This window comes from Canis lupus, chromosome 7 (assembly GCF_003254725.2).
Source record: "Canis lupus dingo isolate Sandy chromosome 7, ASM325472v2, whole genome shotgun sequence".
In the NCBI taxonomy this organism is placed as follows: Eukaryota; Metazoa; Chordata; class Mammalia; order Carnivora; family Canidae; genus Canis; species Canis lupus.
The window spans coordinates 9,428,376-9,453,935 of NC_064249.1; the positions used below are offsets into that span (position 1 = coordinate 9,428,376).

A 25,560-nucleotide genomic window follows, 5' to 3' on the forward strand; every position below is an offset into this window, starting at 1 on the left:
AAAACAAACAAAGAAACCTAGTATTTTCAGAGGCTGCTTCCTATTGATTTAGATCTATGACTTATAGCTCTAATGTAGTTATTTGAGGAGACATTGCTTTTGTTGATGTAAAGCCTGTGTTTCTATCCATCTTAGCGTGTATGTGTGTTTGTGGGTAGCCCATAGATTAACCCTGATTTCCGGTATTTCAGTTGCTTAAAGGTTAGTATATAAATCTTGTACTCTACTATAAGAAAATATCCCAGTGAAAGGATTTTCTGGAGAGACTTGTGAGGAAAATCTGGGCTAATGTTTCTAGAGGATTCAAGATTTGATATTGTTCTGCAGTACTACCATGGAATCTTATGGCTGGATCAAATATGTAGAGCTGCATTCAAGAGAATGAGCAATGGCAAGATTTACATGTATAGTTTGAGCTGTATATGTGGATATTATCTCAGTTTATAAATATTAAAAGAATTTGTATATAATCAAACATTTCATCTCTGCTGAGATATTCAGTATTATGTTCTTATACACATTTAAAAAGTAATTCCTAAATAAATTACACTAATGCAGCAATTTGTACAAAAATATACATGTTCTTAGGATTTTGAAGCCACTTTCTTAATATGTTAATGTCTTTATCTTAACTCTAGGGAATTTTTGTTTCACTTTGAGTTTTTAAGGCTTTTTTGGGGGGGAAATGGTTCATTATATAAAAGAAAACAATATAGAGCTCTTTGTGTCCAAAATAGTTACCTTAGGGAAAACAAAAAGTGCCATTTTTGCTAATGAGCCCACATGTTCATATAATGCTCAGAAGTGTGTCTTATAAACAGTGTAATCCTATAGTAATGTCACCTGTACCTGAATCTCTGTGGTTAAGGTACATAACCACAGGTTTTATTTTAACATGTAGTTTGCTGTCCATAAGTACCCATCTTAGTGGGCAATTGTTTTGTTTTTCTTCTTTTTAATCTTCATGTTTGATAAACCTTTATATATTATTATGACTTTCAGGTTTACAAAATATAAATCATTTGTTTTGATATTAACATTTTAGTTTTATTTTATAGCTATTTTATAGCATTTTATATTTAAGACATTTTAGTTTTATTTTATAGCTATTTTATAGCATTTTATATTTAAGACATTTTGTGTATATTCTGATTTGACACTCATTTATTAAATGCCTTTTTAAATCTTGCTCATAGTTGACTATTAGAGTGACCTGGAGAGAGAAACTCTATAGTGTCATAGTGAGACTTATAATTCTACTATTAAATAAACTTTTTTGTTGTAACTTTTAAAACCACATACATATATTAGGATTATTTCCTAGGGCTTAAATATATATTTCCCACTTTTTCCCCATCTACTCACATTGTTGTTAACTAAATACTACCATTTAAATAATAACTATTTAAATAAATAAATAATATTTATTTATATAATGAATAAGTAAATAAATATTAAGCTATTTTTCCTTCTTTCTCCCCTAATTGGAAGGGCAGGGAGTCCTGCTCAGACCAAACAAGAATGTCTGTTTATAATTGTTAATGTTAGCTCTAGGTATGTTATAACTTCATTAACATTCTTCAAGAGTCCCCAGATAGGTTATTATTATAAGTGTGGCTAATTTAAACCTCTAAAAAGTACTTGTTAAGAATGTATTTCTATACTTTCTATAATCTGTTTTAGTCTTTTAAGTTTCTGAGTTTTCTTTCTTTTTTTTTCTCTCTTTCTATCTTTTCTTTCTTTTAATATTTTATTTATTCATGAGAGACACAGCGGAAGGGACAGAGACATAGGCAGAGAGAAAGGCAGGCTCCCTGCAAGGAGCCCAATGTGGGACTCGATCCCAGGACCCCAGGATCACACCCTGAGCCAAAGGCAGATGCTCAGCCACTGAGCCACCCAGGTGCCCCAAGTATCTGAGTTTTCTATTACAACAAACTAGTTAACAGATTAATTATAGTCTTCACAGTTCGTGTTAGTGGAAATATCCCTATTTATAGCTTGTTTCATATATATATAAATGATTTTTTCTAATCTGTAGTGCTCTTAGAAGTTATCCTAAAATCAGTCTTGATATTCATATGATAAACATTTCTTATTTAGCAAGAATTAAGAAAGGAACTAGATTTGGGTGTATTTTTTTCATGTAAAATGAAACGATTTTTAACTGTTTTCAAAAAATAATAATACATTTAAATGATAGGACAAAACATTGACTCTTTAAAGTAAAGAAGGGCAGAACCTAGTATATACAGTATTTATTTTAGGCCTTCCCTTAAATGTATTCATTTCATAATCATTAGTGCTAAAAAAATAATATACTCCTCAACCAAAATGTTAGTGCTATTTTGGGGTAAACAACAAGAAACTTTCCCAGTTTTATCAGGATATCAGCTTTAATTTTTAGGTTTTTTTTCCCCCCTTTTCATATTACCTGTCTTCTTATAAAACAGGAAATGATGGAACTATGTTCACGTCAGTTATGCTTTCACAGTTAAATGTTAGCTTCTCTTCCTGTAGTTTATACATTTTATTTGTTTTTAGGTTGTAAGCCTCGAAATTTTCTTCTAATTTTATCTTGTACATTTAAAAAAAAAAAAAAAGAATGTTTCTTAAAGGAGGAGAGAATGGTTTTGGTGCTTGATTAAAACAGCGATTGTAACCCAGTACGTGAATAATCAAAAGGAAAGGGAGATCAGGAGATTCATATTTTTTCATCTAAAAGACACTCATTTGCTTTAGAGAGTTTCTTCTATTATAACAGGTATCACAAGAATGGAGACCCAAAAGTATAATTGTCAGCCCTCTGATGCACTTGCTTCAAATAATTAATGATTCAAAATTTCCAGCATCTTTGTGATGGGATTTAACTTAAAACAAGGATGATGGGAACACAAGACTCAGAAGAGAAAGGCTAGATATTAGAAAGAGAATTGATTCTGACTTTTAGACCTCACCTAGATAGATGCACCATTCACTGTCCCACTGCTGTTGGTATCTTTTCTTTACTATGAATTCTTGAAGAGATTTATAGGTGGTAGAAAGAAATGCATGTTGCCAAATGGTTTGAGTTTAAAATTAATATTTTATTGATAGGAAAGAACCACATCCCTGGGATTTCTAGATATCACTATGTTCTTATTTCAGAAATAGGTTTCCTGGTTATACTAAGTACATGCTCACTTAAGAAATATTGTTATAAGAAGCAAGAAATAATACCACCACCACCCCCAAACACACACAAGTTGTACTACCTGGAAGCAGCTTGCTACTCTTAACGTTTTGACTTTTTTGGTAGCCCAAGATCAGATTTTAAAAATAACATTTTAAATATACCAAAAGCAGATTCATGATATCCCTTCTATCTCAGGAGAGATAGAGGAGGGGAGAGCCTATAATTCTATGTCCACAGTTGAGAAACACTACACTACAAATGCCCCTGAAGTTACAGTGTTACTAGCCAAATCTTTAAAAATATGAATATATGTTTTTTTGTGGGGCAGAGTGAAGAATACTGTTTGGAGAATGTGGGCTTTGATAAAATGTGACGAGAGTTATACTTTTATATTACTTTCCAAGCAAAACTGTAAAAGTGTATGTTAAAGATTATAAGGTATCATCTGCCAGCATAGGAAGCCAGGTTGTTTCACTGCAACTTTCGAAATTTGACTGAAAACACTTTTTTTTCTCTTCCTGGGAAATTTACAATATACCTGTTCCAGGATTTTCTAAAATTTTATTCTAGTAACCTTTAAAAACTGACCTTTGGCCCTAAAGGTGAGAAGTTTAATTTAAAACCATGGTTCAGATGGACCTAATCCTTTTACATCTTCAGGAAGAGAGATTTAGTCACGATTTAATTCCCATGCTGATAAAGCAATCGGATGGCCTTACTTATTATAAAATTGTGAAAAAAGAATGGACCACCCTTCTTCTAGGTACAAATTGGAACTAAAGTGGCTCTGATACCTTGGGAAGTTAAAGTTCATTGCTCTGCATTGCTACACCTGCTAGGTTTTCTTCCAGAAGCCTAGCTGAGGATTCTTCTGAAGGAGTTGCCCTAGTAAATCTTAAGTTGGTGTTTCATTAGAATTTAACTAGTTATTAGCCACAGTATGGACTTAAGAATTCCACCTACTAACCAAAATATGCTATTGAACCAGTTTCATGGGAAGTGTGAAGGTGGTAAAGAAGTTAGCTATATGTGACTCTTGTGCTGTGGGGGAGAAAAATCAGTCCTATTTCCTGAGCACCCTATGTACCCAGCATTATATTTCATAGGACAGTACTTTCCAACCTTTCTCACATCATGGTATACAGAAAAAAAAATTAATGAAATTTGTCACAACACTCTGGGGCAAATGGATGAGGCTGCTGTTGTCCAGAGAGGACTGCCAAGGAGCTCTAGTTATTCCAGTCTCTGCCCAGCCATCCTGCAAGTTGAGGGCATTAATATTCCTGAAGGCCCATTTGTTCTCAGGACATGAGTGGGATCCTCAATCAGACTATAAAAGTCTGCAGTATGGTCTGAGCCTTAAGATTTTGTAAAGTAGTTTATATGAAACTGGCATACATGAGTTAATAATAAACATATCTGGGTGACTTAGAACCTAGGCGACTTGGAAAAAGTCCTTGACATCCAAAGTATCTGGGAAAACTAAGGCTTCTATAGGAAGTAGTTTTGGTTTGTGGGTCTATAATTCTGGAAGTACAACAATGTTGGTGACAAGGTAAAGTCCATTGAGTAAGGGAAAATAAAACAAGATCCAAAAAAAGGAGGACAGTTGTAAAATGGAATGTACATGGGGATAACTTCCTGGTGGATTTTGGAATATATTTTGCTAAACAAATGGGTATTCTGAGGATTGTAATATCTTCATACTTGGAAGTCAGAGTTAGTCTTAATGTGACTTCTTGCTACAATACAGAAAAATTATCTTAGATTTATTTAAAGTTTTCATTTCCAAACTCATATATTCAGTAGCTTTGGTCATTTCTAGAATATAAATTAAATATCTCTTGTAAAAATTAGTACATCGATAGAACACTGTGTCTGATTTCATTCAAATTAGGAGTTGTTTTTCAGTACAGCAATGTCAAACGAGTTGTTATTTTCCAAAGTATAAATGATAGAGAAGTACTTGAATATAGAGCAATAATTCCTAATATTAAATAACCTTAGATTTTTATTGCCCAATAAACCCTCACTGTAACCTAGTCACCCTTAGGATAGATATACTCAGTTACAGAGTTTGAACTGGAAATAAACTCATGGATTTAAAGAGAACTTATGTTGCTAAATACTATAAATAATGTTAAGTGTCATAATTTATTGGCATACATATCTTTCCCTTTGAGAACAGAGCAAGTGAGCAGTTTACAAACCTCAAACTCCGTATTAAAAATCATTATAGCTTAATAATGTCAAACCTCCTGCTCAAAATGCTCTTTAAGGTAGAGGACTTCCCATAAAGTCAAGCCTACCTAGTTGAATATAAGCAAAAGATACTCACAGTCAAGTTCTCTATAAAATAAAGGCAGAAATTAAAAACAAGAATTTTGTCATGATGGTGCTTTAAGGTGATTGGATAAATGATACCAATAGGGATCTGTAAGAATGTATCTAGCATTTCTCCTGAAGTGTTAACATAGCCTTATATTATTGTCTCATCTGTGATTGTATACATGTTGAATTTATTTAAATTCCCATGATTCTGGTTGCTTAGGTTACAATATGGACTTTACTATCATAAGTATCATTTTTTTCTCCTTTGTCATCTCTGTAATGAGTTACTGTTTTCTGATATTTTAAACAGTAGTTATCAAGTTGTCAAATCAAAAATTTTGATAGCTTTTATATTTTGAGTTAAGCGCATCTTTCTAGAATGAGCCAGTGAACGTCCTTTTAGAATTCCCTTAAGAACACCTTATTATCTATCTGATTATATAAAGTCATTCCAAATCCTGTAGTATGAATAACTGTCTCAAGTTCATAAATCAAATCTTTCACTACAGTAAAGTTTCCATTACAAACTGTTAGGTTCTCAACTGAATGCACAGTCCTTCTTAAATTTAAGGTAGTGATGAGCACAAGTACTCTACACAGTAGTCACTACTGTAACCCTATTCTTTAGGCTACAAAGTACAGCTAGGAATCTTCCTCATACGCAGTCTGGGGACTATTAGATAAGTTGAAATCCAACCAACTCTGAAAAATAGCTTCCCCTTTTTTTGCCCATCACATGATGATTCTTTTTTGTGTTTAAATTCTTATCTCATTTCTGTTCATTGGTACCCTGGTGAGATTAGGCAAGTAATCCTGTTGAAGCTGGTATTACAACCAAAATTATAATGCTTTTCTTAATGGGGGAACTCTTAAGACTACTCACTCAGTCCATTGAGGGGATAAAAGAGATGGCTCATTCCCATCCAGTTTTGTTTACAAACGGTGTTGCTCAAATTTAGGTGACTGGCTACTAGGGAAATAAATGAATGTGGAATTGAGGATGGAACAAAGAATTCAATGCTTTACAATAAATGGACTGTATTTGAGAGTTCAAGAGAGGATTGGAGAAAATAACTGAGTATGTAAAAAATGGTAAGTTTCTGATTGTTCAGTTGAAGGCAAGTGGCTGGCTCGCTGAAATGACATAATTGATAGTTTTCATCTGTGACCCTGATATCTTAGTCTCTCTCTCAGAATTGAGACATGAGCAGAGTTAATGAGAAAGGATTTTCATTGCTGGTATCTTTTGTGTGTGCATGATGTTTAGTACACACAGCTCTCCTTATTGATCCTTCACAGGTGTATTATTTACTTTGCTTTCCAGGTGTCCGCAAATATGGTAAAGATTTTCAAGCTATTGCAGATGTAATTGGCAACAAGACTGTTGGCCAAGTGAAGAACTTCTTTGTAAACTACAGGCGTCGGTTTAACTTAGAGGAGGTATTGCAGGAGTGGGAAGCAGAACAAGGAACCCAGGCTTCTAATGGTGATGCTTCTACTTTAGGGGAGGAGACAAAAAGTGCTTCTAATGTGCCATCAGGGAAGAGCACTGATGAAGAAGAGGAGGTGTGTTTGTGTATGGAATTTGAGCTAATATGAGTTGAGGAATCATCATTTTGTGTGGTGTGTTCTGTAAGGTTAATCTGTCAGAGGACTAGCTAAATGAGCATGAAAGGTTGACAATACACTTACCCAGTGGTGCCCCTCTGGTGGTGACTCCTAAGTCCTAATGACATGCTAAGTTCTGATCCTAGAAGAATGGAGAGTGTATTGTTCTTTCATAGTCTTATTTTTATTTCCAGTGTTAAGCTGTTTACTAATAAAGATGCCTGTTTGGTAGCTTCGTTGCTTTTTCGGTTTTTGGTTTTTTGTTTTGTTTTGTTTAAAATAAAAGAAGCTTGTGCTTCCAAAAAACACTGGTGTTATGTTTTTGTTTTGTTTTGATTTGTTTTGTTTTTCCTGTGACAGCCCAAACTATATTGTATTAAGTTCGTTAGGAACTCTCATCTCATACATGTATTTTTGTTTCCTCACCTCTAGGCACAGACCCCACAGGCTCCTCGGACTCTGGGTCCATCACCTCCTGCCCCATCATCCACTCCAACACCAACAGCCCCCATTGCCACTCTGAACCAGCCTCCACCACTTCTTCGTCCAACACTGCCTGCTGCCCCTGCTCTTCACCGGCAGCCTCCTCCACTCCAGCAGCAGGCTCGGTTCATCCAGCCCCGGCCAACTTTAAATCAGCCTCCACCACCTCTCATTCGCCCTGCTAATTCTATGCCACCCCGTCTAAACCCAAGACCAGTGTTGTCCACGGTTGGTGGTCAACAGCCACCGTCACTTATTGGAATTCAGACAGATTCACAGTCCTCACTGCACTAAAATTAAATTGGACAGATCTACAGTAACTCTTCACCCCATCATTATACCAATGCTCATCAGACTGATGCAAAAGAGGAGAGAGCAATCCCTCCTAGATACTGAGGCTGCGAACTAGTTCTGTGGCAGTGGGCTAGCATAAGTGGATGTCTAGGAAATTTTTTGGTTCATACAACCGAACTAAATGTTAATACAACAAAAAGCCTATAGTTAGCCTCCTTTCTAGAGTATACGTTCAGTGACATGATCTCATAAAAGGAAAAAAAAGACTAAGTATTCTATATACCAAGGTTTTTTTGTTTTGTTTTTACTGTATTTATTTTATTGAGATTCTTTATATTTCTGCCTCTTCATAGTCAAGACTCTTAGTACAGAAATACTGACTTAGGAATTGTGAAAACTCCTTAAGTTTCTTAAGGATGTTTGACTTTTTTCTTTCTTCCTTAATTTAATTTTTAACATTTTCCTATGTTAGGAGTGCAAGAATAAATAGCCTGCATTTCAGATTTTGACATATGTTCATTTAATGCATATTTAAGAAATTATAGTACATATCCCTTTTTTCAAAAAAAATCTTGCTTTTTTTTCTAAAGGAATTTTTAATATATTCCTTTAAAAGAAAGCAATTTAATCAATTGCAAAGCAATTATATGAAACCACAAAGAATGTACTGAACCTACTAACCCTTTAACATACACTTTAGGGTCCTAGTGCAAAGTCCTTGCTTAAAGGTCATTGACCCGTCATCTATCAGTAATAAGAGAATTGGAATAATAATTTTACATACAAATGAGAACTTAATTTGTTGAAATACAATGTCTTTAAGTTCCTTGAAAATGGAGTTAATTTTGATTTTTTTTTTTTAAATGTTTCTAAATGCTATCTGCTTTTAACTAGTAGTTGCCTATATTTGGGGACTTTAGAAGAGAATTATATTTTGTCAGTTACGTGAAGATAGTGGTTATGGAAGCATTTATTTACAATACCCTTTTTGTGTTTAGGTTCTGACTTAAAATTGCCCTCATACTTATATGGTCTACATTTAATATAAAGGATGTTTTCTTGATAAATCTCTATTGTACTATTTGGATACATTTGTGTATTCCTTGCAGCCGACCTGTGCTTGTGGGTTTGGTTTAGGGTTAAATCATCAGCATTATTTCATAAAATAAATTTAAGAATTTGTTCTGTGTTATCTAAAGATGTATCAGTATATTGTCACAGTTGTGCTGTTAACTTAAAATGCTCAGACCCCTTTTTATAAAGAAGCAAAAACATTTCAAGTCTTAATTGACACATAAATCATTAAGCACCTACAAATAATATTTTACAAGTAATAGTATTTCAACAATGTGTTACTAATATTTTTGATACAGTGATTTCATATTGGAATCCTGACTTGTGGAAAGGGACAGATCACTTAGATTACTAGTGGAACTTAAGGCTAAATGTTTGCACATTTATATTCTCATCATATTTAGAACTATGTCACGAAATAGTCAACACCTAAGGCCCTTGATTTATGTTTTTGAGAAGTCATATATTCCCAGTGTTGGAAAAATAGTCCCTCCTATTGGCTCTAAAGCCTTAAGGAGCTATTCGATTTTAAATTCATTGATTAGTTTTAATTTTCAAGTTTAGATCACTTCTCATATGGACCTTAAGTTCTGGCACAAACTTCCTCCAGGGTGTGTCTTTTCTTTCTCACTGGATCATCTTAAATAGTTCCTACCCCTGGATTGTAACTAGATAAAAATCTGATTTAAAATTCTTAATATTCAGGAATTTATACTTATTTTTACTTTAAAAGCCACGGGGGGGGGGCAGTTATATATCTTAAAAAGAAAGTATCTAAAGCATTTTTTTACAGTACTTAGATTGTCTTGCATATGTGCATACTATATGGCTTTTATTGTCTTGTCTCTTGTCAGTAGACCAGTATACAATGTGTGGGACATGTCAGTCAAGTTGGTCAGCACCAGCATCTGTCCAGCTGTTAAGTATATTATGATTCACTTAAAAATCTGTTCTATCCCAGCCATGGGCCAAGATGCTGTATCTGAGGGATGTGCTGTGATTTGATTTACGTACACTAGAGCACACAGTAGAAAAATCTGAGCTTCATTAGTAATATGACACATGTATATAGTGAGATGTCTTATTGTGTGCTTTGCATATTTTGTAAATATTTTGCACGTCATTAATTTTCTTTTTTGTTTAAGCAGTGTTTGGCCTGGAAGAGTGATATGCTTGCTGCTTAATCAAAGGATTAAAGAGTTAAAGATGTCTATGTCTTCTATTTTTATATAATTTCATGTTGTATGAAGAATTTAGGACCTCTTCACTGTGAAATTCTAAATATTGATTTTTTATAAGAAAGCAAAATCTAGAAATATTTTAATGACCATTTCATAATGTCAAGGTTATCATTTTTGAAAAATCTACACCCAAATATTTTTCATTACATAACTAAAAATAAATCACACTGTTGATACGCCTGGTAATATTAATGAAAAGATATTTTTTCTATATTCTCTAATTCCAGTGTGTAATATGGATGGAGGTAAAGGTAAGTTTGGATCAGTACTTTTCCTCAATAATTCTACAGCTGAGTAAAATAAAATGTAGAATAAAGATGAATGGAAACTTCTGTCTTAATATAGGCCAACATTCTTTTTAGAAATAGATGTAGGAAATAAGCAAAAAAAATGTCAGTTATGATTTTAAAAAATATTAAGAATATTGGCAAGTTTTTTGGCTAAAGTATTGAGTTTAGTTAGTAAATATGTTGTACTATTTTCAAAAGTGTATTAACTCAGACACGTTAATAATGGCTGATCACTTAACACTAGGGTATCAAGATCTCCTCAAAACAACTAATAATCTGACTTAGAACTCAAAGCAGGATCTGTCTTTCTCCTTTTGCTTCCCCAAAATAAATGAGGAATACATTCTGACTATAGGAAAACACAAAAATAAACTAACATGTATGTGTTAGTTTTTTAACAGGCATTCATCATAAATATTTGTAAGATGTTAATAGAGTAAGTGAATACAGTAAGAATCCGATAATCAAGTTTGAGGAAACATTTGATATAAAATGTAAGAAACGACCTCATTTTCTGACAGCATTTAATGGGGACACATAACCTGTCTTAGGACAAAGTAGGTCACAACCCCTCCCAACTTAATCTGATTATAACTTTACCTTAAGGAAGGAATGTCCTGCAGCAATGAATTTTAGTAGCAATAGAGTTTGGGAGTAAAATAGTAAAAGGAATCCTCCTGCATGTGTGAGTTTATACCTAAAAGGCCATGTAGCAATGTGATAAGTTATACTTTAGAATCCTAAAACTGGAATTTGAGTGAGCAGGGTCTCTAAGGAAAAAAGGTTGGGAATATGAACTACAGAGATCTAGGAGCAGTCTTCACAATGTAAATGGCATAAAGGATAGCCTCCCAGAATGCTTTATATAATGTTCCCCCCCCCCCAGTTATTTTAAGGAAGGTTAATTTTTTATTCTGTATTATTTAATCTTATTTAAACATACCAGGTACAGTTACCATAACTAAGGAGGTCTTGAATAATCTCACAACAGAAGTTATCTCTTGAGCTATCTAGCTTATTGCCCCCAGAACAGCTTTCATGATTGGTAGGATTTGGCTTCAAGAGGCCTTTATTCCCAAGACCAATTTTGTTCATATGCTCTTGCTTTTCCAAGAGTTTGAAAACAATCAATCGCTGAGAGGCTTGTCACTTGGCTTATATATAAAAAAGAGTCTTCCCTGTACTATGGTGACACTTGGCCAACTCCATTGAACAAGGTACTTCACATCATGAGCCTAGGTTATTTTTCTTCCCTTCCAAATCTTACTGAAATGATGACAAATAATAAAAATTGAAATAGCCCTTAGCAGTGCAGGAAAGCCAGGGGAGGTGCCACCAGCAGATGGAGACTGATATATGATAAAACAAACTAACAATTGAGGAACCTCCATGAAAGCAAAAGCACAGGAAAACATTCTCCGAAGGGCCCCATAATAACCTCAGATTAGCTGCAGAGGTATAGAGCAGCCCCCCAAAGATTCCTACTTCCTGGTATTCATGCCCCTGTGTTTGAGCCACATGTAGTGACTTGCTTCTGACCAGTGGGATATGGCAAAGGTGATGATGTCACGTCTGTAGTCAGGTTAAAAGATTGTGACTTCTCTCCTGTTTACTAGACTATTGCATTCTCTAGTTGCATTTGCAGCCTATGAGAGACCGTGAAGCAGAGAACTCATCCAAGCTGTGCCCTGATTTCTTACTACAGAAACTGAACTAATGAGTGTTGTTTTGAGCTGCTAAGTTTAGGTGTAATACTTGTTATGCAGCAATAGGAAACTAATACAATAGATGAATGTATACCATCTAACAAATAATTGCCTGGATGGCTCAGCGGTTGAGCACCTGCCTTTGGCTCAGGGAGTGATCCCCGGAGTCCCGGGATCGAGTCCCACATCAGGCTCCTTGCATGGGTCCTGCTTCTCCCTCTGCCTGTGTCTGTGCCTCTGTGTGTGTGTGTGTGTGTGTGTGTGTGTGTGTGTGTGATGAATAAATTAAATCTTTAAAAAAAGAATAAATAGGCAAATCCACCATTAAAGTCCATGACCTATGTCTCAAATATTGATACATGAAAACCAGAAATAAGAATATAGAAGACTTGAACAAAACTATTGATCACCTCTAAGTGAAATTCATAGATCATTCCACCCAACAACAGAATACACATGAAATATTTCCAAGACAGACCATATTCTGTGCCATAAGTTTTAATAAGTGGAAAAGGATTCAAATCTTCAACTTGAATAATGAGTATAATGGAATTAGAAATCAGCAACAGAAATCTGCAAAAAATGCCAAATATTAAACACATTGCTAAGTAAACTATAGGTCAGAAAATAAATTACAAGAGGAATTCAAATTGGCAAAGAAGAAGTCAAACTCTCCCTCTTTGCCGATGACATGATACTCTACATAGAAAACCCAAAAGTCTCCACCCCAAGATTGCTAGAACTCATACAGCAATTCGGTAGCGTGGCAGGATACAAAATCAATGCCCAGAAATCAGTGGCATTTCTATACACTAACAATGAGACTGAAGAAAGAGAAATTAAGGAGTCAATCCCATTTACAATTGCACCCCAAAGCATAAGATACCTAGGAATAAACCTAACCAAAGAGGTAAAGGATCTATACCCTAAAAACTATAGAACACTTCTGAAAGAAATTGAGGAAGACACAAAGAGATGGAAAAATATTCCATGCTCATGGATTGGCAGAATTAATATTGTGAAAATGTCAATGTTACCCAGGGCAATATACACGTTTAATGCAATCCCTATCAAAATACCATGGACTTTCTTCAGAGAGTTAGAACAAATTATTTTAAGATTTGTGTGGAATCAGAAAAGACCCCGAATAGCCAGGGGAATTTTAAAAAAGAAAACCATATCTGGGGGCATCACAATGCCAGATTTCAGGTTGTACTACAAAGCTGTGGTCACCAAGACAGTGTGGTACTGGCACAAAAACAGACACATAGATCAATGGAACAGAATAGAGAACCCAGAAGTGGACCCTGAACTTTATGATCAACTAATATTCGATAAAGGAGGAAAGACTATCCATTGGAAGAAAGACAGTCTCTTCAATAAATGGTGCTGGGAAAATTGGACATCCACATGCAGAAGAATGAAACTAGACCACTCTCTTTCACCATACACAAAGATAAACTCAAAATGGATGAAAGATCTAAATGTGAGACAAGATTCCATCAAAATCCTAGAGAAGAACACAGGCAACACCCTTTTTGAACTCGGCCATAGTAACTTCTTGCAAGATACATCCACGAAGGCAAAAGAAACAAAAGCAAAAATGAACTATTGGGACTTCATCAAGATAAGAAGCTTTTGCACAGCAAAGGATACAGTCAACAAAACTCAAAGACAACCTACAGAATGGGAGAAGATATTTGCAAATGACATATCAGATAAAGGGCTAGTTTCCAAGATCTATAAAGAACTTATTAAACTCAACACCAAAGAAACAAACAATCCAATCATGAAATGGGCAAAAGACATGAAGAGAAATCTCACAGAGGAAGACGTAGACATGGCCAACATGCATATGAGAAAATGCTCTGCATCACTTGCCATCAGGGAAATACAAATCAAAACCACAATGAGATACCACCTCACACCAGTGAGAATGGGGCAAATTAACAAGGCAGGAAACAACAAATGTTGGAGAGGATGCGGAGAAAAGGGAACCCTCTTACACTGTTGGTGGGAATGTGAACTGGTGCAGCCACTCTGGAAAACTGTGGAGGTTCCTCAAACAGTTAAAAATAGACCTGCCCTATGACCCAGCAATTGCACTGCTGGGGATTTACCCCAAAGATACAAATGCAATGAAACGCCGGGACACCTGCACCCCGATGTTTATAGCAGCAATGGCCACGATAGCCAAACTGTAGAAGGAGCCTCGGTGTCCAACGAAAGATGAATGGATAAAGAAGATGTGGTTTATGTATACAATGGAATATTACTCAGCTATTAGAAATGACAAATACCCACCATTTGCTTCAACGTGGATGGAACTGGAGGGTATTATGCTGAGTGAAGTAAGTCAGTCGGAGAAGGACAAACATTATATGTTCTCATTCATTTGGGGAATATAAATAATAGTGAAAGGGAATATAAGGGAAGGGAGAAGAAATGTGTGGGGAATATCAGAAAGGGAGACAGAACGTAAAGACTGCTAACTCTGGGAAACGAACTAGGGGTGGTAGAAAGGGAGGAGGGCGGGGGGTGGGAGTGAATGGGTGACGGCGTGAGGAATTAGAAAATACCTTGAACTGAAAATAAGTAAAAACACAGTGTATAAAAATCTATTGGATACAGCAAAGTTGTGACTAGAAGGAAATTCATAGCTTTAAATATATTAGAAAGAGAGATCTAAATCATCTAAGCTTTCTTCCTTAAAAGCTAGCGGGGGAAAGCGTAAATTCAAACAGAAGAGAGGAGGATCGCTTCTCGGCCTTTTGGCTAAGATCAAGTGCAAACAGAAGAGAGGAAATAAAGATAGTAGAAAAATAAATGAAATAGATAAGAAAATAGAGGAAAATCTCTGAAACCAGTAGTTGCTTCTCAAAAAGATTAAAAAAATTGAAAAATTATTATACAGAGAATTTGATAGATCAAGAATAAAAACTGCAAAAGTTACCAAACTCTAAACAGGAAGAGGGGGTCATAATTGTGTAACCTACAGAAATTAAAAGAATCTGTAAAGGAATATGATGAAAAATTTATGACAGCCAATTGGGAAATGTTTATGAAATGGACAAATTCTTACCAAAACTGTCTCAGAAAGAAACAGAAAATCTGAGTCAAGTAAAGAAACTGAATTTGTAACTTAAAATCTTCATACACACAGAAGTCTTATCCCAGATAGCTTTACTGGTGAATTCTATCAAATCCTTAAAGAAATAATACCAAATCTACACAAACAGAAAATACAAGAGAAAAGAACACTTTCTTAATCATGCCATAAGAGCATTACTACTCTGATTCAAAGCCAAATGAAGATAAGAAAACTTCAGACTGATCTCTCTAGTGAACAGAGATGCAAAAATTCTTAGGAAGATATCAGCCTCATCTAAAAAGAATTGCAGAACATAATTCAGTGGTGCTTTTTCCAGGAATGCAAGTTTGGTTTAACAGACAGAAATCAATTAGCATAATACAACCACGGTTTCTCAACCTCAGCACTATTGACATTTTGGACGAGACAATTCTTTATTATGCTTTGTGGGGTATATAGCAGAATCCTCAGCCTCTATCCACAAGATGACAGTAGCAATCTCTTCCCCCACCCCAATTTAACAATCATTAATGTCTCCAGGCATTACCTAATGTCCCCCAGGGAGCAAAATCACCCTCTGCTGAGAATCATTGCAGCATATCATACTAAAAAAATAAAAGGAAAAGACCATCTGATCAAGCCAATAGACACATAATGACATTTGACAAAATCCCACACCCGTTCATGATTAAAAAAAACAACTCAGAAAACTAAAAATAATAAGAGAACTTCCTCAACGTGATAAAGGGAATCCACGGGAAGATCATAAGTAATATCATACTCAACTGAAGGCTTTTCCCAAGGATTGAAACCAAAGAAAGGGTGTCTGTCCTCATCACTTCAACATTTTACTGGATGTTCTAGCAATGCAAAATGGTGAGAAAAAGGCATACAGATTGGAAAGGAAGAACAAAAATTGTCTTTATTTGTGGATGGCATGATCTTGCACGTAAAAAATACTAATAAGGGGCACGTGGGTGACTTAGTGGTTGAGCGCCTGCCTTTGGCTTAGGTTGTGATCCTGGGGTCTGGGATGGAGTCCTGCATCAGGCTCCCCGCAGGAAGCCTGCTTCTCCCTCTGCCTATGTCTCTGCTTCTCATGAGTAAATAAATAAAATCTTAAAAAAAAAAAAAACAGTAAAAATGTTTAAAAGAGGGGAAAAATATGTAACCAAAGTGTGTGCAATGGATGCAGCAGCCCCAGGATGATGTACCATAATGAGAGGCCCTCAGTGTGCCTGCTGAGAATTGTATGCAGTTTCTCAGGAGAGAGGGGCAAGATCATGGACTATGGAGGTGTTGTTGGAGTCAAAGGCATTTGAACTTTGTCAGTTTTTCCCAGGATAAGCCCTTCCTGAGCTTATGCCTTTCCTTCTTAATGCTTCTGTTCTGTTTTCTATGAAACAGGGGATATGACTAACCAGGGTTCTAAGACTGTTGTTTAAAATGTCTCCATAAGCTCCTGGGTGGCTTAGTTGGTCAAGCATCCGATTCTTGATTTTGGCTCAGGTCATGATCTCTCAGGGTGATGACCTCAAGGTCCTGAGATTGGGCCCCTCACTCAGCGAAGAGTCTGCTTGAGTTTCTCTCCCTCTGTCCCGCCCCCCCCCTTCTAAAATAAATAAATCTTTAACAAAATAAATAAAATCTCTCCATATACACTAGGCACCATTCGAAAGAAAGAAAGAAAGAAAGAAAGAAAGAAAGAAAGAAAGAAAGAAAGAAAGAGTGAATAAATGGTTCCCTTGTTACTGACCTATTACAAAGTCTAACAAAATCAGATTGTGGCAATCAAACCCATGCTCTTACTTCATGGTTCGTAAGGCTAAATGATAATAACCTTAAAATATATTTTTAATGCCTATGGTGACTGTGCAGAGTTAACATGTTAAAATGTTTTTTTCTAAGCACTGGCGGGACTTGCAAGTGTGAATCTTATTAACAGAACTGTCGAAATGGACAAAATCCACATTTAGCCAAGCATGCAGTGAAGACAGCAGACTTTATTTTAAAACAATAAAAATTGAATTTCTCCAATAAAAAGGCTGATGATCGCACAATCAAACCATGAACAGAGAAGGGGAGGGGGACGCATGTATATTCAGTGAGGAATTCTCTGGAACAAATACAGACTCTATGGAGATGTATATCCCACCCACCAAAACCTGCATACAAATTAGTAGCAGCCTTATTTCATAATTGCCAATTAATTCCAATTCATAATTGGGAACCACCAAGATGTCCTTCATTAGGTGAATAGATAAATAAGCTGTGGTACTTCCAGACAATAGATACACCTTCGGAAAAAGAGTCTTTGAAAAAAAAATGAGTCTTTTTTTTTTTTTTTTCAATTACATCTGTCCTGGGAGAAGCTCCCTGCCTCCAGCACTCCCTGCCTCTCTTCTGGTGGTGGTCAGCCCACTAACAGGCAGAGCTGGGGGAAAGGTTATTTGATGAAAGCAAAGGGACCGCATATCACTGGGTCAAGAATTTAAATACGGAAAACCCACAGGTATTCATCCATTTATTGCTTCAAAGCAGGACATACATTGCGAGCAAGTGAGCAGTCTGTGTGCTCAGCACCCTGAGGTCTTCCCGCTGTATCATCATACTTTCCATGTGTGGTTCCATTGCAAAGACTTTCCATTGTAACTTACAATGGAGGCTAAAGGTGCAATCTAAGGCCCAAGAAGAATATTCTTCCTTTTTGTCTGATCTCACTGATCTCTAGGTGATGGAAGGTATGACCTTTTACCCTGCTCTAACCGCCCATATTGATCAGTCTTGTCACAGAAGGGAGCATGAAAAGGTTAAATACATCCATCTACTATTCCAGTAGGTGGCGCCCTCCCCTCTCCATCAGCGCACTCTTTCCGTTGCCGGCCAGGGCTGCAATCTCTGACCCTATTAATTTATCCACCAAATGAAACAGCTGAGAGCCCTGTCTTCTTGAAATTCGGGAGTAAACTTAGGGTGTTTATAAGAGACAGATAAAAAGTTTAGCCCTTTTATTTTGGGTAAAAATTGAGCATATAGTCCAAGCATGCCCTTATTTTTATAGATGAATTTAGCTTGACGACTGGATTCTGTTCATAACATTGCAACTATTTTCCGAACCCTAAAATTGCTAAAATTTCTCTCCTTCTTAAAGTTGTTTTGTTTGGATTTACATGAACCACTTCTTTGAGGAGCACAGTGTGTAGTGGCTAAGAGCACCGGAACCAGACTTCCCAGGTTGAAATCCCACCTTTCCCAAACCAAGAATTTAGCAATTTGGGGCAAATTGTTCAAGAGACAAGTTTTCACATCTACGAAATAGGGCTGATGATTAAATGGGCTAATATGAATAAAGCACTGAGCACAGTACCTGGTACATAATAAGACAGTAAATGTTAGCCCATTTACTGCACGTATTTATTTATTTATTTATTTTTATTATTATTTTTTTTATGATAGTCACAGAGAGAGAGAGAGAGAGGCAGAGACAAAGGCAGAGGGAGAAGCAGGCTCCATGCACCGGGAGCCCGACGTGGGATTCGATCCCGGGTCTCCAGGATCGCGCCCTGGGCCAAAGGCAGGCGCCAAACCGCTGCGCCACCCAGGGATCCCCTACTGCACGTATTTAATATTGCTTTTATATGTACATTTATGTCCTGTCCTTCCCATCCATCTTCAAGATCTCCCAGGAAAGGGATCATGTCTCTTCCATCAAACTGGTCTATTCCCAGGATCTGTCTTCTCTATGTTTTCAGACACCTTACCCAGGATTCTGCAGTCAACACAGGGAGCTGGAAACATGTCTTTTAGTTCTAACTAACACCTGCCGAAAATTCCTCCCGACTTAGATTCCTAGCCCTGAAGTCATGCAGCTCTCACTTCTCACAATTAGATTCACTCTTTGTCCCAGAATCTGATTTCATTGTATCTAAAACTCTGATATGATTCTAGGGACAAACTGCTTTATTCAATTGATGGGGAAGAGAGTTGGAGACAGGTCATAGAATCACAGTCAGTGACAGTACCAGGATCCCAGAGCATACCTGCAAATGTGCATACTAGATGTTGAGTTTCTAGGGGGAGGGGGGGGGCAGGAAGTAGGCAACCATAAAAGAAGATGTATAAAGGAACAGGGAGGGAAAATAAGGTTCATAGAGCACCTACTTTGTGTCAGGAGCATAGGGATGCTGTCTCCTTTAGTTCACACAAGAGTGTGGGGTGGATCTAGAGCCCCAAAGCAATGCCCACTGGCCTCATCTCTCCATGGAGTGGTTAATCTAGCTCACCACCCAAAAAGTTGGAATCTGGATTTCTGGCTTTTGTGGAAAAATAGAGATGGTGGGAAGGACAGGCTGGCACCGAGCCTGGCTGCTGTTGCAGATCCTGAACATGCTCCGTAGGGCACCCGAGTCTGTCCCCCTCCCCATGACTCCAACGTCTGCCTCCCTCCTGTTTCCTGCCTGGCTGCCATGCATATCTGGGTTGTGCATTTCACTAATTCTCCCCTTTCGCTGATGAGCAATTAAAGCTCAGGCCCACCGTTGCCCAGCTGAAAGTGAGGAGGCTACAATTGGGGTTCTGGCCTATTTCATCCCAAAGTCCATGCTCTCCATGTCCCATCAACCTTCACAGAGGAGATTTATATAGGCTACAAATAGCATTCAGAGCAGATGCTCACGGAGACAGGGACTGTAAGCAAGAGCCCTGGGTTTAGGAGTTGGGAGAGCGGGATTCAGGTTGTAGGTAGGGGGTGTCCAGGTTCCGGGACATCACTTCAGGTCACCTCTCTGGACCTCAGATGGCTCCTAAGTGAAATGAGGAGGACCAGGCCCACTTGGCAAGGTTGTGTTGAAGATCCATAGAGACGTTGGGGAAGCCCTTGGTCCAAGGGCAACCTGGACACCTCTACGGGGTGACTAGACCAGCAGCGAGGAGGGCCGGCGGGTCTGCGTTACCCGAAAGACGATCGCCAAGCGCTGATTGGAGGGAGACAGACCTTGAGCTCATGGGGTCAAAGCAAGAAAGGGTTGGCTGAGCTCCGACGTCCCGGGGTGAAGGGTAAGGCGCGTAGGGGAAAATCTGAGATGCTTTTTATTTGTAAGTAAGTATCTGTGATTCTAGAGAGGGTGGGCTAGGTTTCTAACTGCTCGGTTACTGACTCTCGGCGTCCCACCCCGCACCTTCCCGCGCGCCCACCCTCCTCCTCCTCCCCTCCTCCTCCCCCCCTCCTTCCCCCCGGCCCCCCGCGTGCGCCCGGGGCCCCGCGCCCCTTGCGCACCTTGCCCCGGGCCCCCGCGCCCCCCCCCGCCCCCGCGCCCCTCTTCCCCGGACGCCTCGCCTCTGCGCCCCGCGCCCTCGCCCCCTCGCCCCCGCCCCCACGCGCTTCTCGTCCCTGTGCCCCGCGCCCCCTTGCCCCGCGCCTCATGACCCCGCGCCCCTTTGCCCCGCGCCCCTCGCCTCTGCGCCCCTCGTCCCACGCCCCTCGCCCCTGCACCCCTCGCCCCGCACCCCTCGTCCCACGCCCCGCACCCCTCGTCCCTGCGCCCCTCGCCCCGCACCCCTCACCCCTGCGCCCCTCACCCCTGTGCCCCTCGTCCCGCGCCCGTCGCCCCTGCGCCCCTCGCCCCACACCCCTCGTCCCCGCGCCCCACACCCCTCGTCCCCGCGCCCCTTGTCCCTGCGCCTCTCGTCCCTTGTCCCTGCGCCCCTCGTCCCGCGCCCCTCGCCCCTGCGCCCCTTGCCCCGCACCCCTCGCCCCTGCGCCCCTCGCCCCTGCGCCCCTCGCCCCGCACCCCTCGCCCCTGCGCCCCTCGCCCCGCACCCCTCGCCTCTGCGCCCCGCGCCCTCGCCCCCTCGCCCCCGCCCCCTCGCCCCCGCCCCCACGCGCTTCTCGTCCCTGCGCCCCGCGCCCCTTTGCCCCTCGCCTCACGACCCCGCGCCCCTTTGTCCCACACCCCTGCACTCCTCGCCCCGCACCCCGCGCCCCTCGTCCCACGCCCCGCACCCCTCGCCCCTGCGCCCCTCGCCCCGCACCCCTCGTCCCTGCGCCCCTCGCCCCTCGTCCCGCACCCCTCGCCCCTGCGCCCCTCGCCCCTGCGCCCCACACCCCTCGTCACCCTGCCCCACACCCCTCGTCCCCACGCCCCTCGTCCCTGCGCCTCTCGTCCCTTGTCCCTGCGCCCCTCGTCCCGCGCCCCTGGCCCCTGCGCCCCGCACCCCTCGCCCCTGCGCCCCTCGCCCCGCACCCCTCGTCCCTGCGCCCTTCGCCCCTTGCCCCGCACCCCTCGCCCCGCGCCCCTCGCCCCTCGCCCCCGCGCCCCGACCGCCCGCCGGCCCCGCCCAGGCCCCGCCCCCGGGGGCCGGCCCGCCCTCCGTTGTCCCCGGCCCGGGTCGGCGCGCAGGGCCCCGGGGCTGAGAGCCTCGCCCCCGCCTGGTCGCCGGCCGCCGCCTGGAGCCGCCCGAGCGCTCGCGCGGAGCCACACGTGAGTCCCGGCGGGTCGCCGCCCGGGGATGAGCCCCGCGGCGCAGGCTGCAGTGAGGGGACCGGGGAGCGCTTTTCGGCCCGTCCCGTTTGCTTCGAAACCGAAAGCGCCGCAGCGGCACGAGCCCCGCAGCCCCCTCCCCGGGCCTGGCCGCCCGCCCCGCCCGCCCCGCCCGCCGAGTCCAGCGAGTCCTGCGCCCCGAGCGGCCCGGGGAGGGCGCGGGGGTGCGCGCGGGGCGGCGGGGCCGGGGCGGGGGCTCCGAGCGGGTGTGGTGTGGACGCGGACTGGGGGTGCCGAGCGGGGGAGCGAGCAGGTTCAGGCCGGGGGACGCAGGAGGGGTGGGGGCTTCGGGCGAGCCCGGTTCGCGCGCCCTGCAGACCCCGGGCTCTCCCCGCGGACCCCGGGCACCCCCCCCCCGCCCCACTCCTGCAGGACTTCTCCAGCCAGAGCCCCCCGGGGTGAAACTGGAATATTGGAATGAATGCAAACCTCCACAAACTGTTGGATTGAGCGTGCTCGTTTAGAAACAGCCCAGCCCAACCCAGCACCACCCCCCCAAGCTGAGCTCACGGGGCTCTTGGAGGAAACCAGGGTTCGGGGAGGTGACTGGGGTGCCCAGGGACACCCGGATAGTCGGGGGAATCTGGGTTTTCCTGACCAGGTCGCCTCCCCCTGTGCCTGCAGGGGTCTGGCAGTTCCGAGAACTTTAAGGGAACGCTGGGGCCCTGCCCTTGTGGCTGACTCCCCCGGGCCGCTGTGCCGCCGCCGACTTTCTCGGCTGCCTCTGCCCTCTCCTGCAGTTTCCATATTTGGCTATTTCAGATTTACTTTCCCTGAACACAGTTATCTCGCTGTGGCTGGTGGGGCTGCTGGAGGCGAGCGGTGAGGTAGATGGGGAGGCGTGGCCCCCCGCAGCCCGGCCGCCCCCGCCCTGGGTCCCACCCTGTGGCCTGGGAGGACAGGCATCTGGTCACCAGCTTAATTCAGTAAATATTTATTGGGCACAGGTGCCGTGGAGCTGGGGCCACTGAAATATGGTTTGTTCCTCCAGGGACGGTTTGCATTTTTAAAAGGGCCCCGGAAGACAAAAATGCAAAAGATGTGAAGGAACTTCTGGGCCTAGACCGTGTCGTTCAGTGTGTGTGTGAGAGAGAGTTTTAGGCCCAGAAAGGCCGGGTAAGACACCTCTCAAATCCAGAGTGCAGCTGGCCTCTCTGCCCTCTCACGAAGCAGATGAAAGGGTGTTAGCACAGTGGATGATGGTTTGGGTGAAAACGTTATCATCTGAACGCTCCCCCACCCCCCATTCTATTCCACTTTGCACTGGATGGGCATTGCTGCAGGGAAGATGGATGTGAGATGGAAACAGAAAGTACCCAGCCCTTGTAGACTTCTTTGTTTTTTATTTTTTAAAGATTTGATTTATTTATTCATGAGACACACACAGAGAGAGAGAGAGAGAGAGAGGCAGAAACACAGGCAGAGGGAGAAGCAGGCTCCAAGCAGGGAGCCCGACGTGGGACTCGATCTCTGGTCTCCAGGATCACGCCCTGGGCTGAAAGCAGCGCTAAACCCCTGAGCCACCCGGGCTGCCCCTTTTTCTTGTTTTTTTTTTTTTTTTTGTTACTGTTTTGTGTTGAACAGTGTGGAATGGGTAGGCACTAGGGTCCTGGAATCTCCCTCCCCAGGTCCTGGACACAGAAGGAAGTCTCCTATCCCAGGCAGCCTCTGGATGTCCTGCCGGAGAGGCAGTGGTGGAGGAGCTGGCCTTCTCAGGTCTCTGAGCTGAGGTCTGTGGCAGTGGGAGTAGGATGATACGCAGTGTTTCCATCTGTCAGCAAGCTGTCACCTGAGACCCATTGGCCCTGGATGGCAGGGTCTGGAGAGGAGGCCCCATCCACTGGACGTACCAAGCGTAGCAGCTGGGATATTCCGGTGAGGGTGATTTGCAGAGCGACGGGGCTGGCTGCCTCAGAGTCAGTGCCGTTAGGGTAGCCATGGGAGAGGCTCGGCAGCATTTAGACAAACAGATCTTATTATCTCAGCTTTCACTGCGGAGGACCCTGAAAAAAATAATAATTCCATGTTTATAAAGCGCTTTCCTTTTTAAAGCATTTTCTCATTGCTGTTCTCGTTTTGTCCTCCATGATCTTCTAGTGAGTCAGGCCAAAGCAGGATTATTCTCCACATCTCCCAGATGGTAAGCGTGAAGCACTGAGTATAAATAACCCTTTGGGGACACCTGGGTGGCTCAGCGGTTGAGTGTCTGCCTTCGGCTCAGGATGTGTTCCTGGGGTCCTGGGATCAAGTCCTGCATCAGGCTCCTTGCAAGGAGCCTGCTTCTCCCTCTGCCTGTGTCTCTGCCTCTCTCTCTCTCTCTCTCTCTCTCTGTGTCTCTCATGAATAAATAAAATCTTAAAAAATAAAACAAACCCTTCAGGCTCCAGTGCTGGGCCAGGCCAGGGCCTCTAGAGGGTCTGGTTCCTCGGCTCCAGGCCCCCACCCTGGTTTCTCAGGGAGCTAAGTGTGCCCACCTCCTCCTCAGCCTGGACGCCCATGACGCATGTCTGGTCTCTTCCCAACGACATGGAGCGGGTTCTCCGGGAGACTGTATCCCCACCACCACCACCACCTTGCAAACAGATGCTCGCTCTGTTAGCTCTGCCCTAGCTGAGTGAACTCGGGTAAGACCCGTGTCTGTTCTGGTTTGTATTCTGGAATCTGGCATAGAGTAGGCCTAAACAAATGCTTGCATCCAGTTCATTTGAGCTGTCCCCCCTGGGCCCTGAGCTGCCAGCAGCTGAAGGCTGGGGAGCGTGCGCTGGGTGGGGCTCTAGAGAGACTGGGCTGCCAGCAGGACTTGCTTAGGCCCCAGAAATCTGGAGGACCCTGCACTCCTCGAAAATAGCCTTTCTTACGACTAACCTCTTACTGCCTCCCTGAGAGAAGGGAGAGGCAGGTGCCGTGGCTTCCACTGAGCTGCTTGCAAAACGGGGCTCAGACATGATGGCAGGATTTTGCAGAATGTAGGGACCAGCCGGGACCCCCAGCCCAAATCTTTTGACTCTAAATCCTGTGCTCCTCGGTTACCTCAGCTAGAGGAAGCCAGGATCCTGGGGAGGAGGGGCGGCAGGGACCCAGAGAGGCATTCATCAGAGGCTGCCTGACGCCTTGGTCACTGAGCCAGGGTCTTTAAGAGCTGCTAGGCGGGGTGGGGGTGGGGGGAGTGGTGGCAACCAGTGTCCACGGGGCTTTCTCTGCCCAGATGGTAGCTCTTACTGAGGTTCCTCTGGGGCAGGAGTCATCACCCCAGCAGAGCTGGGTGTGTATCTGCGTGTGTGCTGGGGGTAGAGGGGAACATGCCACAGGGCACAAGTGATCCCCGGGGTTGGAGGGTTCCTGCGGCCACTGAGGCCAGGGTTAGGCCCCACTGCATTTGTTGCTTTGCCAGAGGAAGGCTTTATTTGGAGGATCACAGGGCCAGTGATCCACATGGCTCCCGGCGGGCCCTGTCTTGTGAGGAAGTGAGCTGGAGGTCCAGAGAGGAAATAAAAGTGAAAATACTCATCAGTCCTGATAGAAAAATTTGAAATCCATTTGCAGCGACAGTGATGAGTCTGCACGTTGTTATCTGGAGGCAGGTGCCCGTACAGGCTTCGGTCGGGCCGTAGCAAGAGCAGGGGGCGCCTGCACGTACCTGCAGGGTCTGGGGGCCCCCTTGCATTGGATCTCGGGGCCCGGGGAGCGCCCCTTCCGGGGGGATGTGAGCAGGGAGGGGGGCCCACCTC

The 25,560-nt window shown here is 42.7% G+C and overlaps 2 protein-coding genes across 7 annotated transcripts in view; both read left to right on the forward strand.

Annotated features, from left to right (window-relative positions):
* Nucleotides 1-10,174, forward strand: part of RCOR3 (REST corepressor 3) — a 52,935-nt gene extending 42,761 nt beyond the window's left edge. For 4 of the 5 annotated variants that reach the window (XM_025429846.3, XM_025429847.3, XM_035718750.2 and 1 more), the window contains exons 11-12: nt 6,831-7,072; nt 7,547-10,174. In XM_025429846.3, the coding sequence (XP_025285631.1) occupies nt 6,831-7,072; nt 7,547-7,891 (587 nt within the window). In that variant the 3' untranslated portion in view covers nt 7,892-10,174. The remainder of the gene's footprint in view (nt 1-6,830; nt 7,073-7,546) is intronic. The other variant, XM_025429848.3, reaches the window with a different exon arrangement.
* An 11,490-nt stretch (nt 10,175-21,664) lies between these two features.
* Nucleotides 21,665-25,560, forward strand: part of TRAF5 (TNF receptor associated factor 5) — a 47,620-nt gene continuing 43,724 nt past the window's right edge. Inside the window, exon 1 of one of the 2 annotated variants that reach the window (XM_025429850.3) lies at nt 21,665-21,772. The gene's annotated coding sequence lies outside the window, so the exon portion shown is untranslated. Of the gene's footprint in view, nt 21,773-24,258; nt 24,457-25,560 lie in introns of those variants that run through there. The other variant, XM_035718748.2, reaches the window with a different exon arrangement.